At 34.2% G+C, this 18,314-nt stretch overlaps 1 protein-coding gene across 1 annotated transcript in view; it reads right to left on the bottom strand.

Annotated features, from left to right (window-relative positions):
- Positions 1 to 16,610, bottom strand: part of LOC115215426 (gamma-1-syntrophin-like) — a 77,788-nt gene extending 61,178 nt beyond the window's left edge. Inside the window, exons 1-4 of the mRNA XM_036505673.1 lie at positions 16,576 to 16,610; positions 15,574 to 15,580; positions 13,901 to 14,047; positions 539 to 697 (exon numbers count right to left, since the gene is read on the bottom strand). Of these exons, the coding sequence (XP_036361566.1) occupies positions 539 to 697; positions 13,901 to 14,047; positions 15,574 to 15,580; positions 16,576 to 16,610 (348 nt within the window). The remainder of the gene's footprint in view (positions 1 to 538; positions 698 to 13,900; positions 14,048 to 15,573; positions 15,581 to 16,575) is intronic.
- Between the last annotated feature and the right edge of the window lie 1,704 nt (positions 16,611 to 18,314).

Raw genomic sequence — 18,314 nt, 5'->3', positions numbered from 1 at the left:
TGTGATTACTGTGGTCATGCTGGAGCACTGCTTGAAGGGTTTTAATCAAACAGAATGATCACAGCACTTACTTTTTAAGCCTGGTAATCCATCCTATAGGTCTCTTTTGACAAACTGCTAAGTCACAGTGGACTTAAACAAACCAACACTGGTTGTCAAGCAGTGGTAGGGGACAAATACAACACAAACACATGTGCACACACGCACACACACACACACACACACACACACAATGGATTTCTTTCAGTTACAAGACATTGGCCAGCTCAGGCCTATAGTAGAAGACATTTACCTGAGGTGCTATGCAGTGGGACTGAAACTGGAACCAAGTGGTCTGGAACCAAACTTCTTAGCACACAGCCATGCCTATGTCTATTTGCTTTGCTTTGTTTTTTTTTAAATATATTCTTAAGTTTTCCAAATCTTTTATCAGATTTTGTTTGAATATACATGTATATTCTGTGAAGTACTGTAGATATATTTAAGACTGAAAAATAATAATTGACGAGTGGCAATGTAGATATTTAGAAGCAGTTACCTTTAAAATGGCATCCCCAACGAATAGTTGACCAGATCGATCAGCAGCAAGGCCTTTCACAATACGGGAGATAAGAACTGGTAATTTGTGTTCAGCACCACCTTTTACACTTAAACCGAGTCCTTCATCAGCTTCTTTGACGATTGTAACAAGTCTGACCTACAACACAGAAAAATAGGAAATAATTTTCAATTTGTTCAAAATTTTGTTATTTGTTTTTGCTTTGTTTTTCACTTCACATTATAAAATGGATATTAGAAACCAAATAGTTACAAAGAGATTGTCTTGACATTCAAACAGAACCAATTCTTGAGCTATTGATCAACAGGAAGTTTCTATGACAAATGAATCCTATGAATCAGCATTATTATTTTCATCATCATCATCATCATTAAATTTTAATGATAATTAGTTACTGATTGAGATCAGATTTATTGATGTTTTATAAATAAATGTGTGCATATATTATGCGTATTATAAGAATAGAATTCCTATAGATTTAAATAATGATAAATTTATAAAATTAATGTATTTTGAAATGATGAAGGTCACTTAATGAACATAGATACGATTTTAAATTAATGAATTGCTGCATTTCATGGACTCAGACCATTTATAGTATCTGAGTTTGACAGTATTTCAATAACTATCCAATTTAGCATTACTCCTAGAGCATCTATCACACTTGTAAACTATTTACCATTTTCTGAACACCAAGGAAAGTTACTAATGCCTTTGGAGTTTAGTGTTCTGAGTTGGTAAACAGAAATCAAAATATACTTCTCATAGTTACTTTAACTGGATGTTTCTTTCTCCTAATTATGGGGAGTTGTGGAGGATTTCAAATATGTGAATAAAATTTATCACAGTTCATTTTCCAAGAATAAAACAGCAATTTTATTCATAAAACTGTCATTGATAATGACAGTTGTATGAATAAAACAAATCATAGATATTTATACTTTATTTTTTCGTTATAAATCAGATTTAAAGGTAAACATTTTGATTCTATCAAATTTATATTGGTTGTTTTGACATCTCTGCTGTTATCTCATGTAATAAAAAAATGATTAATAAGGAATGACTTCCATGTCTTCTCTGAGTGAAAAGATCAAGAAAGTCAAAATGTTCTCTGAAACTGTTTTCAACCATCTAATTAATAAGCTGTATTTTAATTTATTTATAATTTGAATAGCTGGCTGAACTAATACTGACACCACATACAAATAGTATACAGATTGATTCAAAAGTCCCTTTAGTGCGCACACGCACACACACACACACACAAACACACATGAATTAGAAGCAGCCCGAGGAATATAAACATGTTATACAAACCCATGAGCTAACAACACACCCTGTTATGTGTTTGATTTTGTTTTATATATATATATATATATATATATATATATGTTTGGATACATGATTGCAAGGTCAGAGGGGGTGATTCCTAGAGCAGACAATATATTGTGTGCTTGGGTTTAATTTTTTCTATAGTTAGACATTACTGGGAACTCTCTTAGGAAATACATCTATTTGATATACCAAACATAATCATAACACATGACATTGCATCTGTAGCTGTGCTAATTTTATTCCCTTTTATTGCTTATTGACATAGCCAGAATAGAAGCTTTTAGAAATGTTGCCATTACTGGCATTAATCTCTTCGCAGAAGAAGGAAAATTGGATCTTTACTGTCACTGCAGTAAAACTAAACCACAAATGTAATGTAATGTAAACTGAGGTTATTTGCCCTTGTTGTTGTTGTTGTTGTTGTCGTCATCATGTTTAAGAATATAAAGTGTTACACAACAAATCACAAATCTTTAAGTTAGAAAATTCCAAGCACTGAAATGAAAGTAAAATAAAAATAATGAAGGCAATTTCTCAATTCAAACAACAGAAGGTTGTAAAGATACGACAGCTGGGATGATATATATTAAAGATGGCAGAATTTACAGAACTGGAGAAATTATACACAATTACCTAAAGGTATAGATTATCTAATCATACTTCTATATAGATTTTCTTTCAAACAGCCAGAGAAAAAAAGAAAGAAGATGAAGGCCTTTAAGAAGTGTGTTCAGCTGGTACAGGGCCTGAAGAGTCCAAAAGGGGCCAGTGACAATCTGTCAGGCTCTCATTCTAAAGAAATCTCACAGCCCCTTTGACTACTAAGATGACATTCCTTCCCAAGGCCTGAAAGCAGTCATGTTTTGCTTCGTTAAATTTCTCTTGGACGTCCTGTTCACACTTGTCAGAGGCTCTCAGACTGTATTAAGACTGAGATTCTAACTTACCATCATTCACATGCCATCTAATCAAAATGATAAAAATACTTATGATTCTGCTAATTGGTAAATCAGTATATATGCTATCAGCAGAAGATATACCTGAATCAAAATCCTCCTTAAATTTCTGAATATCAAAAATTTAAACTGAACGCTTCTGATTTGTGTCTAAACTGAATAAATATCAACAGCATGTTGTCATGGTCATCTTTCTTTGTTGTCATCATCAGTGTGTGCCCATTACATACTACTAGCATGTGTAAATTCTTAGTCATAGTTACTGCCCTCCTAGATGAGCTAAGGGGCCATATCTTGCTCATGTATTCTGTTTTTGACATGGTTTCTACAGCTGGGTGCACTTCTCAACACCAAATACTTTACAAAGTGTACGAGATGCAGTTTATCATGTATCACTACTGAAGAGGTTGTCATGTTCTTAATAGGGTCCTCTTGACTTTGTAAATAGATTTGTGTGGTGAGGTTCATTATGGAGAGTAAAATATCATTTCAATTCTACTAAAATTATATCATAATACATAAAATCTCAATTTGTTAAAGTAGATATAAGTATGAAATAAAAGGGTTAATGAGTTTATATAAGTTAAGATTTAAGCCCTGGGGATGTTAGATCTAATTTGGAAGAAAGCATGAAATGAATCTGTATTAAGAAACCACTAGTTAGAGCTTCGCATTTTTTCTAGTAGTATGATTTATACAGTTTTAGAGTTTTATAGCCTAGTCAAAAACAGGAAGACCTATTTCTGTGACTGTTTTGCAGGACATCAAAGACTGATGGCAGAAAAGGAGGAAGAAATAAAAGACAATGTCCGATGCTCGAAATAAAGTAGAATCCATTAATGACACCCATTAGCCATATGGGACTTAAACAGGGCTATGGATTAAATATACTGTCCCCAGAATAACTACAATTTGGGCAGCAAGCTTCCAAAGAGGGCTTTAGTAGGAAATTTTTGCCCCAAGTGTCATGTAGCAAGATCGAATCTGAAACTGCATGATTGTGAACCAATCTTTTTAATCACATACTCTTTTACTCTTTTACTTGTTTTGGTCATTTGACTGTGGCCATGCTGGAACACCACCTTTAGTTGAGCAAACTGACGCCAGGACTTATTCTTTTGTAAGCCTAGTACTTATTCTATCGGTCTCTTTTGCCGAACCGCTAAGTTACAGGGACAAACACACTAGCATCGGTTGTCAAGTGATGTTGGGGGGACAAACACAAACACACATATATATATATACATATATACGACAGGCTTCTTTCAGTTTCCATCTACCAAATCCCCTCACAAGGCTTTGGTCGGCCTGAGGCTATAGTAGAAAGCATTTGCCCAAGGTGCCATGCAGTGGGACTGAACCTGGAACCATGAGGTTCGCAAGCAAGCTACTTCCCACACAGCCACTCCTATTTCCTGTACCCTAATGTCATGGACTTGGATTAATAGGTGAAAGAAAAATGAGATTGTGAAGCATTCATTCCATTCATAGAAGTATCATTTTAAGAAAAATGAGGTGAACTACAGCCAGGTTTAAAATTCAGGCCACATATTCTATTCATCAGGATCCTTTTATGATGGCATTTGGCATTTTCTGGTAGTGTACAATAAGTATAAAACAGTTTCAGTCTATTATTACAAGCTGAGATTGAATCTATTTGTTTCCATTTAATCCAAACTGCAGAACAATTAAGATCCATTGAAAATCCATAATACCAAAAATAGATATAGCATATCATATGATAATACTGCATGAACTAATCAATGAGAAAATATAATAACTAGAGATGAATTTGGCAATAGAAATTTTCTGCTCTTTCATCAAATAAAAGTAATTTAATTGCTTTTGCAATGCTGCCAGGAAAGTCACAGCAATAACGATAACAATTATGGTGATCTGTCTCAGAATAATAACCCTAAAGACATTGTAAGATATAAGGGAAGAAAATATGGTATGAGTGTTCATGCAATGAAGTTTGGAGCTAAAAGGACACTTAATTTATTGATCACATGGACTAAATTGTGAAAGGAATGAGAAATGATGTTTTGTGATGTTTACATCAAATTATGGCATTAAGGGACACTAACAAAATATTGACTTCTTGCATAGAAATATTGTCTTAGATATATAGACAAATGAGAAATAAGATTGCATGCAGCTGATGCCTTTCTCAAGAACATTTCGAAAACAAGTTAAATAGCTTCACTTGTGAATTGAAATCATATAGTAGTCTTAGCTTATCAAAGGTTAACCTCTATTCTGGAACTGTTGCCAAATGTATGCACAATTTATAGTATCAACACATCAGTAAATTGATTAAAATACATCAGAGATACTTTCCACTGATAGATCCTATTAGAAACATATTAAGAATGGGATATTAGATATAAATAGTAAGCTGAACAGAATAGTTATTAGTTTAATTAGCAAGAGACATGCAAGATTATGACAACTGAGCAAAGTGAAACATGTATTACACACTTAAGATGATTTTCTTGTTCAGAATTATACTTCACTTGATTTAAGAACATCTTAATGACATTGGATAAGTTATACTTTTGTAAAACACTCCAGCAGTAATTAATCACTTTATCACCACAAACTAAAGCAACAACGGCTTCTAGATAGATGGGTGATATATATATATCTATATATATAAAAGAAAAGTTGTGTGGTGTCTGTCTCCTACGATTTAGATTCCTAACTACTTCCACATTTTGCGGTGCAGTTTAACCAAAAGCGGATATCTTATAGTCATGATTCATATCGAGCGCTTCTGGGTATTAGCGCGTGTCTACAATGAGTCTACGATTTAAAAAAAAATTTACCATCATTTTTTTCCATTTTTAATGCATCTTTTTGCTATTATATAAGGAAAGTAACTCTCTAAAAATGCTTATATAGTTATTTCCCTTACAAACTCGAGCAACGCCGGGCGATATTGCTAGTATATATATATATATATATATATATATATATTATACAGCCTAGTAAATGCTGTCAAAATCTAGTGCAAGTGTGTCTGTTAAAAATAGATTATCTATGAACTGTTTTTGCTAGATAGCCACAAAAGCATGATGCTGTAATGTGCTTAATCTGGTTGTTTCCAATGCTAAAACTGCAATGATTAAGAAAAATTGCAGTCTTGAAGAAGTGTGTCTCCTAAAAGGAAGTTATTTATAAAGAAATGAATACTGAAAGTAGAAAGAGTGACGTACTAATTTGAATGCCTTGCATCATTTAATTATATCAGTTTATTGAGCCACTGAGACAGCCTCTATAGGATTACCTGACTGGCAAGAAAAACTAACCAAACATCCCTCAAATCACACCCTATTGTCTAAAAGAAAAAAAAGGACCAATTTGGATTATGTAGTCTGAATCAAAGACAAGATGGTCATGACTGGAATGGTTTTAACATCAAGGCTGACTTAAGGTTAAACAATAACAACAGCATGTTTATTTTCTGAGTTCAAATCAATCAAATAAATACAAGACACCTACTTGTTTCAATTCCGTCAACTTGACCCATCTATAACTTTTAGAGACGTGCCAAAATAATTTATGATATTTGAAGCACATAATGGCTTTTCATTATTAATAGAGTAACTTCAATGTTAACAGTCACTATTAATATTAAATATTATTTTGAGTCCTTCAATAAGTGAATGTTTAATGCATCAAATACATAAACCCATTAAACAAGCATTTGTGTGTGTAGGTCTGTGTATAGACGGGGTTGTGTAGAGATGGGTGTGTGTGCAAGCATAGATGTGTGTGTGTGCGTAGATGTGTGAGTGTGTGTATGTTTATGTGCATGTAAATGAAAAGGAAAGCATACTCAAACATATACTGTACTCAATATACATCAAGTAGAATTTATATAGTTTTTATTTGGAGTTGAGGTAAAAGTAAACCCCAGCTTACCATACATACATACATACATACATACATACATACATACATACATACATACATGTGTGTGTGTGTGTGTATGATGTATATAAAAGCATCTCTTAAGTAAAGTTGGTTTACATAATACTGTCAAGTGTTCATTATCTAAAGGCTATATGCAGAGGAGGGCGTGTTGTCATATCTTGCTACTTGTTAATAAGATTTTATGATAATGATGATAACTATTGTCATTTATTGATCAAACTGAAAGCTTCATTAACATCACAGTAACAAAGGAATACATATGGTATGTATTGCTTTGGGACTACAACAACCACATGAGGCATTTCAGAGCTTCTGTATGTAGTGAACCTACCAAAGATGGTACAAAAGGTCTCTGGTCATTAACAGTCTGACAGGACTTAGCAACAAAGCATCCAACAGCTGAATGCTCTGTTAACATCCATAATGATCTGTTATCAAGTACATTTAAAGATGTTCTATGACTGCTAATGGAATGGCCCAAAGACTCAATTAATCACTATTATCCCATGTTATATTTCCTACAATTCGGTCATGTATTGTTTGTTTATTTGTTCATCTGTACATGTTTTTTTTTTTTTTATTCCAGCTTAAGTTGGATGGGTGCTTACTTGAGGCAGGGTTTTTTTTTTATATATAGTTGAATGTTCTTGTTGTCAGCCCTTACCTGTTTTACAAAGAGATTTTTTTTTATTCCAATACTTTGAGAGTGTAGAGCTACAGGATATGTTCAATAGCAATGTAAACATGACAACACCTGTTTTACTTAGATGATCTTGTGTGAAAAGTAGAAATGACAACACACACACAAAAGAAAATAATGGCCTCTATGCTGTAATAGAAGGCACTGGCCTAAGAGGGAGTGGATCTAAGTGAAAGTGGTTATGAAGTAAACTTCTTAATGTGGCCATATCTGTACTTACAAGAGTAATGAAAGTGAGTATCAGAGGAACTGTACATATTCTCATCATAGACTAACACTGAGCTCTAATTATTTTTTTTTCCATCTTTTAGAGAGTGTACATGAAATGTCCTTTGTGGTGGGGGTTGTGTAATTCTAAGAGAGCTGTCCAAATTTCTTAAAGTTAGGTTTAAAGTCTCAAACTTTAATTATCTACTTGTCATAAGAGACAATGCAAGAGTGAATATAAGCATCAAATGTTAAACTGTAACAGATTAACCAGTGGACAGGAATTTAATTCCTGTGTAAGTTCAGCTATATATATATACTAGCATTAAAGACCCGTCGTTGCCAGGTCATAGTGCTAGTGCATGTATATATGTGTACATATATGTGTACATATTACATGTACATCTATATATATACATCTACACATAAAATACAAAATACAAAGTTATATCTTGATATCGCTAGTGATAACAATACTCAAAATATATAACAGACTGGAATTGTAAGCCCGTCTCTTGCTATTTTGATCAATTGTATCTTGTCCCCCCTCTTGTATAGAAGTGTGGCTACAATTCAGCCTACCTCAACTTCTGGGGTGGAGGGGGGCATTTAAAATTCTTATCCGGTACGTCCTACGTCCCAGATATAAAGGTAAAAATAAAATATTTCCACTTTGCAAGTTCGAGTCGAGTACTCTCTTGCACGCTCCGTTGACTCGAACCTTGCTTCTATTGTGGCGAATTTACCGCCTCTGGTTAGATATCTTTCATAGTCACACCAAGACACTTTTCGATGGTGCTTTCCTCCAGGTGTTCAAATCTTCTTTTTTCTCTACATTGTATACTTTATAGACAATAGTCTTTTCTTTAATTTAATTTTTTATTATCCATCTGGACTATTCCATTTCTGCACGCTAGTTTTATTTTTAATTTATTCCCATTCATGTGAAACCACTTATTCAAGCTCAAGTCATTGATGCAATTTTATACCAATTGCTATTTTTACTTTGTTATGTTACGATTATATTATACTTTAGTTTGATTTTAATTATTACTTACTACATATAATTCAATTGTTATTATTATTTTTATTGTTAAAGTGAAAGTATCTGACATAAAATAGAGAAATGTTTTTGTTTCACTTTTAACTCATAATACTGAAATAGTGGAGAAGATATGATATTGCTATGGGCTCGCTCTAGGCAAGTAAGGCATGTGTAAAATTTGAATGAAATTGGTTGTGTAGTTCTCAAGTTTTAGAGAAACACACAGACAGACACACATTCTCAGTTTTATATATATATATTCTGGTTGAAGTGTAATGAACTAACAACATCACAAGTAGTAAAATAACCAATGAGAATATTCCTGGTAAAGACAGTGAAATGAGAACAATCTGCCTTTGCAGATTTAACAAAGAGTGCAAGTATGGTTGTGTGGTAGAAAGTTTGCCTCTGAACCACATGGTTGCAAATTCAGTGCCAAGCCATGGCAATTTTGGCAAGTGTCTTCCAATATAGCCTTGGGCTGAACAAAGCCTTGTGAGCGGATTTGGTAGATGGAAACTGAAAGAAGCCCATCATAGATATGCGTGTGTGTCTGTCTGTCTGTCCCCCACCACTGCTTGACAACTAGTGTTGGTGTGTTTACATTCCTGTAACTCAACAGTTTGGCAAAAGAGAATGATAGAATAAGTGACTGGCTTAAAAATAACATAAGTACTGGGGTTATCCATTCGACTAAAGACCCTTCAAGGTAGTGCCCCAGCATGGCTACAGTCTAATGACTGAAACAAGTTAAAAAATAAAGAGATAAAAGGGTTCAATTCCAAATTCTAAGAATACCAGTGAATGCAAAAAGCACCTGAAAAAAGCCAGAAGGGACAACAACTGAAACATGACTGTAACAACCAAGATTCAGACACTCACCCAAATACACCAGTGTAACATCGAGGAAGCTCTGTTCACAGACCTATCACACTCAAGAAGTCACCCAAAACAACTAGGTGTTACTCACAAATCTATAAATCAAGGTGTACCATGCTTTTGCTTAGCTGAGTACCATACTATATGTTCCAGAATGCTGTGGTTAATCATTTGTAATGCAGCAGAATGGATTGGACATGTATTCCACTGTTCAGTTTGTTCCTTATGTCTTATAGATAGATATTGCTGTTGGGTTATGACTGTCTTGAGTATGACAGTAAACTGCATCCAATATTGAGGCCCTGGTTTGAAAGCTGCAGGGTTTTGAGGAGTGTTAAACCACCTCTTAGCCACTACTATTCTCAGGTCTTCTCTGACCCAGAGTAGTAGATCTCAGCTAGGAGTCAAGATCCCAGCTATGGATTAATTAGCATGTTAGGGCTTGCCTCTCTATGCATATTAAGACTTGAATAGTTTTACTACATTCAACATAAGCTGCTGGTGTTGAGTCATTGCGTGAAGTTATGTGACCAGAGTGGTTGAAAATACCTTGTAGACTATTAGCTCTAATTTTTGGCTCTGATAGCTATGGCCTAGTGGATGGGGATCGAATCCTTACATAACTATTTCCACGAGAGAAGAACATGCTTTATTCTTTCATTCTTTTACTAGTGTTTGAGTTGTCTTTTTTTTTTTATTATATTTTATTTTTAGTTTATTATACCAGCCAAAATACTCTGATTGGGACTTATTTTATTAACCTTGGATAGACTAAAAGCAAAGAAATAAGAGTGAAAGTTGAACTGAGAACAAACTGGGGTTTAACTGAAAACTACTAGTTTTTTTTTTTTGCTTCCACTGGCCTTCAGTAGTTAAACTAGGAAAATATTAAAAAAAAAAACCCAAATAAAAAAAACGGGCTATCAGTTTATCTCCTACGTATTTCAGTCATATCTCAGCAACTATTCTGACAGCATCATCTTGAAAGGTTTTTAGTCAATCAAACCTATTCCAGTACTTATTTTAAGTCTGGTGCTCACTCTATCAGTTTCAGTTTTGCTGGACTATTACACTATTACACGAGGTGTGATGATACAGCAATATAAAACACACATACACATACTATGAGTTTCCATGTAGCTTTCATCTACCAAATTCACTCACAAGACATTAGATGGCTTGAAGCGCCAGTAGAAGTGGAAAACAACAATCCAAAGTGCTGTGAAACGGAACTGAACCGAAAACCACAAGGTTGTGAAGCAACAGCTTTCACTTTTGCCTGTAGATGTTTGTCTTAAAATGTGACATTGAGCAGTTCCTGAATATTCCAGGTTGTCCTTCAGAGTATAAATCAGAAAAAATTATTATAAAAACCGTGACATTTTTGTTATTTTAAATCTGCATATGGAAATAACATTTATTGGATGATCCGGTGTGTGTATGTGTGCGTGCATGTGTGTGCTTACACACATGCACATGAAAGTATCTATGTGTGTTTGATCATGTTGTGTGATGTATATTTATGTTGGCAAGTGATCATATAATGTGTTCGTGCATGCATTCATGTGTTTTGATCTGAGTATACAGGAATGTATGCATAAGTGGGAGATTACATCTCTGAATATGAAATCCCAGTAGTAGTTGTTTATCAGAGATTATTTATGATACATCAAAGGGTTTTTTTTTTTAATAAGCTGACATTAGTTCTATAAGCATGATAAAGTTTAGGGTTCAGCTAGGAACAAAACATTACTATAGTATTTTCTGTCATACAAGTTAAATTTTTCAGACCAAAATTTACAATAAATAAGGTGGGCCAACTTATACATGAAGGAGGTCCAAAAATTCCATGTGAAATGCAACAGGATTTGGAAAAATAGACAATGTCTGAATATTTACAGTACTTGTTTACCCTATATACAACATCAACTTGTATTCTGGAAAATATGGTATTTCTGAATCAAATTCCTGGCTACAAGAGCACGACTTCTAACTTTGTTATAAGCAATGTGATGCACTTGTAGACAAGGCACATAACACCATATACCTGAATCTGCTTGTTCGATTACAGTTCTTATTTTATTTTACAAAGGAATAGTTAGAAGTGACCTTTACTTTTCATACTTCTAACAAATCTAAAAAGTACTAGCACAGAGGTTTATACAATTAACAACACAGTAGTACCTTGAAAGCAGTACCTTAGCTTAGAAACAATGCAACTATTTAAAGCAGTAAATGTGTTATATCGCAATACAACACAGTGGCTGTGTGAGCTCCAAAATCCTTGTCGTCACTGTTATATCGCACGTTTGGATGACCTCTACTCAACTTCTTGACATCTAGACTTCTCCCTCTATATCTACATATTGGACTAGCTTACTTCATCGTCTGGGGGTATCCACACAACAAAATGAAAGAAAAGAAACAAGCCATCCTCATTCTGTAGTTTCTTTTTAGTATTTAAACCAATCATATCTGGCATAAATATCTTACATATTTTATTTTCAAACTGGCCAGATCCGGCCTCTTACACTTACTTTACAATGTAATTCTAAAAGTAAACAATCAAATCATCAAAATCTCAAAGCTACAAGATAAGCCATGATTAATTCAAAACAATGTGAATAAATAAGCTTTACATTTGGCAGAATAATCTGAATGCTAAAGGGTTAAACAACATTTCACCATCTTCCCAAACTAAAGTGTTATGTAGGCATATGTGCAGTATTAGGCATGTGTGAGAGATTATGTGCCTTGGACTGGAAGAATCTGACCGCATCTGATGAAATGCCTTTCCCCGTTTGTTCTGGGTCTTCATGTTTTGAGTTCACATTCTACCACACTTAACTTTACCTTTCATTATTCCATGGTCAATAAACTAAGCACCGGAAAATCCTGGGATAAAACTCATTTGGAATTTTATATTTGAATGTATTTCCTGATGCTAGCCACACAATTAACTATTAACATCTCTCTTATGCACACACATACACAAACACACACTCACATATAGCGGCTAACTGGCTTCCATGCCGGTGGCATGTAAAAGGCACTATTCGAGCGTGTTCGTTACCAGCGTCACCTTACTGGCACCTGTGCTGGTGGCATGTATAAAAAGATTCGAGCGAGGTCGTTGCCAGTACCGCCTGACTGGCCCCTCGTGCCAGTTTCATGTAAAAAGCATCCACTACACACTTGGAGTGGTTGGCATTAGGAAGGGCATCCAGCTGTAGAAATTCTGCCAGATCAAGATTGGAGCCTGATGCAGCCATCTGGTTCGCCAGCCCTCAGTCAAAATCGTCCAACCCATGCTAGCATGGAAAGCGGATGTTAAACGATAATGATGATGATTTACCATTCTGTTATTGACAGGATCAACAAATAAGTACTCTATCCAGTGAAAGATAAACATCATTTAATAGACACAATTTTAAAAATGTGTTACTAATAGTTTCATACTGTAGAAATACAATAATCTGGCAAATTTCTATAACATGCCATGTATCTTCATGCACTCTTTCAGGCTCACTGTATACCATCAGACCTCTGAATTGAGTAGCTATCTCACTACTTTCACCTCCTCTTGGCTAGATCTTTGATTTCTACAGACAAAGAGGATAAAGATTTTGGTTTTTTTTCCTTTATTTTTCTTTCTTCTTGTTTCACTTTTTGCATTAACCGTCTTTGCACTTTTCTTCCAGTTATTTTTCTCGTGTTTTATCACAGACTAGTGTCATGGTTTTCAAACAGGTCTGACAGTATGCATGGAGCCTGAAAGATTGCTTGGAGACACATGACATGTTATAGAAATCTGCCAAATTATTGCATCTGTATCTCTACAGCATAAAATTATTAGTAGCCTTTTTTAAAATTGTGTACAGGAGGTTTTTCTGTCGCATCAGCACTAGTCACCATGTAGTTTGTAAAGCAAAAGAGAGCCCCCCCCACCCAGGATAGCATAAATCTGACAGGCTTCTATACAGTTTCTGTTTATTAATTCCACTCACAAGGTATTTGTTGATCTAACACTACAGACACTTGCTTAACTTTCCATGCATTGAGATAGAATTTAAAACCTTGAGAATACAAGAGAATACCTTATTCACCCAGCTACACCTACATTGGTGAGATTAGTATTTTTTTTCAAGGACATGAACAAATATGTCTTTCCTCCTTTTTTAAAGATGGTATAGTGTAACTTGAGGGAATCTGACTGCTATTTCTAGCAATTTGAACGACCAAGTAGAAGCTACTTTGTTGATGCAACAGAAAGTTCTTACCTGATTAAGTATTTTGTTCTCTTGGCTATTAGCTGACGTACATACAATTTCTTCCTTCTGAACTGACAGTAACCCCTCTGTGAGTTTCAACCTGGCTGTAATAACACGATTTCTTCCATCATGTATTACAACCAATCCTTGTTTGATCTGAAGGTGAAAAACAAAGAGGAAAAAATTTAATAAACTAAAATAAAACTCCATTAAGTCAGCAATATATAGCTTATTTTGAAAAATATCGCATGTTCAAAGTATTTTGAATATAACACGTTATCAGCTTTGTTAAACAGCAGGATACACAGAGTGGGCATTTGCAATATTCTTTTCATCCATTTTGGGTTTTCACAAAGATACATATATTTATATATACACACGAACAATATAAAAAAAAAAAGAGGAGAAAAAGAAAGGTTCCAGAAAAGTTAAGTCAATTATCCCCATAACATTAATAAGTCATAAAAACATCCAGTTACAAAGCTGTTAACATAATTGATATTGGTCTTACAATTGTATTCAGATGAAAAAATAACTCCCAATAACATCAAGATACTTCTCACTGATATGGATCACTGCAAATAGTACAAAATATTTCTTGCTTTTTTTTTTTGTTTTTCTAAATATCTCTTTTTCTTTTAAATAGGAAATCTAATTAGTACAAGAAGTAGCTGTATTGAAAATACAGTAGCTCTAGTAAAGAAGAAGTACAGGGAGCTGTTGCATCATGCAACAACAGTTACATTTTACTATGTGGTGGGGGTGGAAAAAAAGACTGTATGTAGGTGTGAGTATAAAAGGTGTGAGTGATAGTGTACTGTAGTGTGTATGTGTATATCTGGAATAGGAAGAGATAGGATAAGCATGATCCACTTGATTCCTATCATGCAAGTTGAATGAAAAGCAAAATTACAAAATAAAAAAATAAAAAATGGTAAGCTGAGAGAATAGATAAAACATTACAGATATCATATGATGTGTGTAGGAGATGTGACTACACACAGAAAATTTGTGATGAGAACGGATGTCGAACATCAATCGATAAAAGTATTGTGGGCAAAGGGGACAGGAGGTGATGAGGGAAGTAGCATTCAGGAAGTAGCATTCAAAAACCTTACAGATGAGACGGTGAAAGACTGATACAGTGCATGGCAGACCCATTGAGATCAGATGTTAGACTAGAGAAAAGAGGATGAAAAATTAGAATAACAGTAAAAAAAAAAAATAAACATGGATAATGGTTTTTGCATGTTAGACATCAGTAAGCCTAAATAATTTCTCTCATTGTTTCTTATTCCTTATCATTAGATTCAGAAGTTCAGGTACCAAAACCTTAAATCCTCAAGCACCAATTACAATATATATCTTTCATCTTTTACTTGTTTCACTCATTGGACAACAGCCATGTTGATGCACTGCCTTGGAGGGTTTAGTCAAGAAAATTGACCCCATTACTTATTTTGAAATCTGGTACATGTTTTGTTAGTTTCCTTGCTGAATCGTAAAATTATAGGGAGGTAAACAAACCAACACCAGTTGTCAAGTGGTAGTTGGAACAAACACAAAGCTGGACACACATACACATATATGCTAGCATGGAAACTGGACATTAAATGATGTGATGATGATATGACGGACTCTTTATGTGGTTGAAAAACAGCCAAATCTCTCTCAAAACATACCTCACCACTTTAAAAAAAAAAAGAAAAGACACATTGAATAATGTGATCTAAGATACATTAGATCTGAAAAATGGTGGTCATGCCTGGAGCATCTTTAATCATAGGCTTGTTTGACCAAGACATGCCTGAGATGCAACAACAACAGAAACGTGTTCTTTTGACTGAGTTTGAATATAGAACAGAAAACAAAATAACTAATTATATAAAAAATATATTTGGGAAACAGAAAGTATTGAAACTAGTCTTTCAGAAGTAATTCTAGCAATATGAGAATTTATGTAAAGTCATGGCAGATCAAAATACCTTTCTTCAGTAGAAAGTTCATGTTATTTATTTATTAATTTATTTATTATGATGTTTAATGTCGGCCATTAAGTGTAATATAGGAAAACAATCGCTTTAAAATGAAATTTGAAAAATTGTCAAAAAGGGAAAGAAAAATAAAAGAAATGAAAAAATGCATTAGAAGAAATTGTCTTCATCTGCCAACTTTTCATAATGCATCCATGCCAGACAATGGATTTAACAACTCTTTCTACTGCTGAAACGAATAACTGAACAAATAAATAAAATATATAAATGAAAATGCAAAACAAAATAAAATAATACCAATTATTTCAATAGTTCGATTTTTGAGAGTTATCAAATCAACATTGGTGATTTATGGCACTAAAGATCTTTAGAAGAATGTCGAAGAATTATTGAGTAAAATCCTCGTACTATCAAATTTCAAATCACCCTTATGTCACTTCTTGACATATAATCAAAACTAATCTCTTCTATCAATGTCTTATTCTTTTGTTAAAACAGATTGTAACCTTACTGTCCATGCTCTACAGCACAAGTTCTATTATGAGAAATGAAAATATTGTAATGGAAACTTTAATGAATTCCATCCAATTACATGTTTCATCCAAGGCAAATCAGTTGAGAAACTTGTAGGTCGACTTCTCAATGAAATCAGTTTGCATTCTGTGAGGCAATTAGAGAACAAGTCATTACACATGTTGTTCATCAATGATTATAAGAACAGCCATGACAATTGATGATCCATATTTGTACCGCCTGCCATTGGATCTATCTACTGAATTTCATACAATTGATTATGTGATTCTCTTACATATCTTGTATAATAAGTGTATAGAAAAAAAAGAAAAAAAGCTTTCTTAGAGCGACTTAGTTCTGATTAATAGATTGCATTTAAGTAGGTTAACGAAGTGTGTTAAGAACTATTGATTGTAATATATGGTGAACCCCAAGGCTCAGTACTGAAGGCATTTTCGTATATCTTTTATTTTTACTTCTTTCAATCGTTGGACTGCAGCCATGCAAGAGTATTGCCTAGAAATGTTTTAGTTGAACAAATCGATCCCAGTATTTATTTATCTTTTTCTTTTTACAATCTAGTACTTACTCTAGTTGACTCTTTTACCAAACCACTAAGTTGAAGGGATGTAAACATGCCAACACTGGTTGTCAAGTGGTGATGGTGGTGAATAAACACAGAACAAAGACACACATATATGGTGGGTTTCCTCACAGTTTCTGTCTACCAAATTCACCCACAAGATATAGGTCAGACTGGGGCTATAATAGAAGACACTTGCCCAAGGTGCTGCACAATGAGACTGAACTCAAGATCAGGTGGTTGCAAAGCAAGAATCTTAACCACACACTCATTTCAACGTGCATTATCATGATGACAGGGGATACACTAAGATGCAGCATAACCAGGTTGCAGTTCATGCAACAAAAATTTTGATATCTCTGTGTAACAAAATTTATATATATATATATTTTTTTTGTGCGTGTTTGGTCAATAAATGTTATTTCCTATTCGATTCTATCTAGAAATGAAAGGAATTGACTACTATTCCCTTCAAACTTTGCATTTGTGACTTGGACATCAATGTTTTGAAACTGACCTGTTTTCCATTACATTTCAGACAGATTCAGTGCTGAGATGCTGAAGCAGAAATATCATTATAGCAAATATTCTGCTCAGTATCACAGATTTCCTTGTCAATTGCTTGACTGTAACCACTTGAACATGTCCCTTAGTGGCTGATGATATGTGCATCTCTGATGACGAACAGGAGTAGTGGGGGAGCATTATAGCCATGTGCTGAGAGGAATTCTTTGGGATTTGAATAAATGTAATAAAAGCAAAATTTGTAGGCAATATCAATCATTTTTTATACTTTCTAGGGGTAAACAAATAGGGAATATCAGTTGCTACTCAAGGACAAAAATCGTGTTACACAGTGAAATGTTTAAGTGAAGTTAAGTCCTTGTGTATTTTTGAATGGCTGATATGTGTCTTCCATGCTGAAATTGTTTTAGTTTTGACACAGTCTCATATCAAACCACTTGCCTTGTAAGTACACCTCAGAAATGAACAAAAACAAAAAAAAAAATAAAATGAATAATCCACAGACCAAAACTAGATATAAAATCAGTAAAAATATATTTCCACCCTCATTAAAACAGGACTCATTAATCAATCATCGAAAAATATCTGTAGATAAAAATAATATCACTTTTACTGAAACTTGTTCGGATAAGATACATTAGCCAAGGTGCAGGTAATGTGTGTCATGAGCCAGTATACGTAACTGGCTCAGTGGTTAGGGTGTTGGGTTCACAATCATGAGGTAGTGAGTTTGATTCCTGGACTGGGTGGTGTGTTGTGCTTTTGAGCAAAACACTTTATTTCATGTTGCTCCAGTTCACTCAGCTGT

Source organism: Octopus sinensis, linkage group LG9, assembly GCF_006345805.1.
Source record: "Octopus sinensis linkage group LG9, ASM634580v1, whole genome shotgun sequence".
NCBI lineage: Eukaryota > Metazoa > Mollusca > Cephalopoda > Octopoda > Octopodidae > Octopus > Octopus sinensis.
The sequence above is the reverse complement of the archived record's forward strand: the minus strand, read 5'-3'. Positions and strand labels throughout refer to the sequence as shown.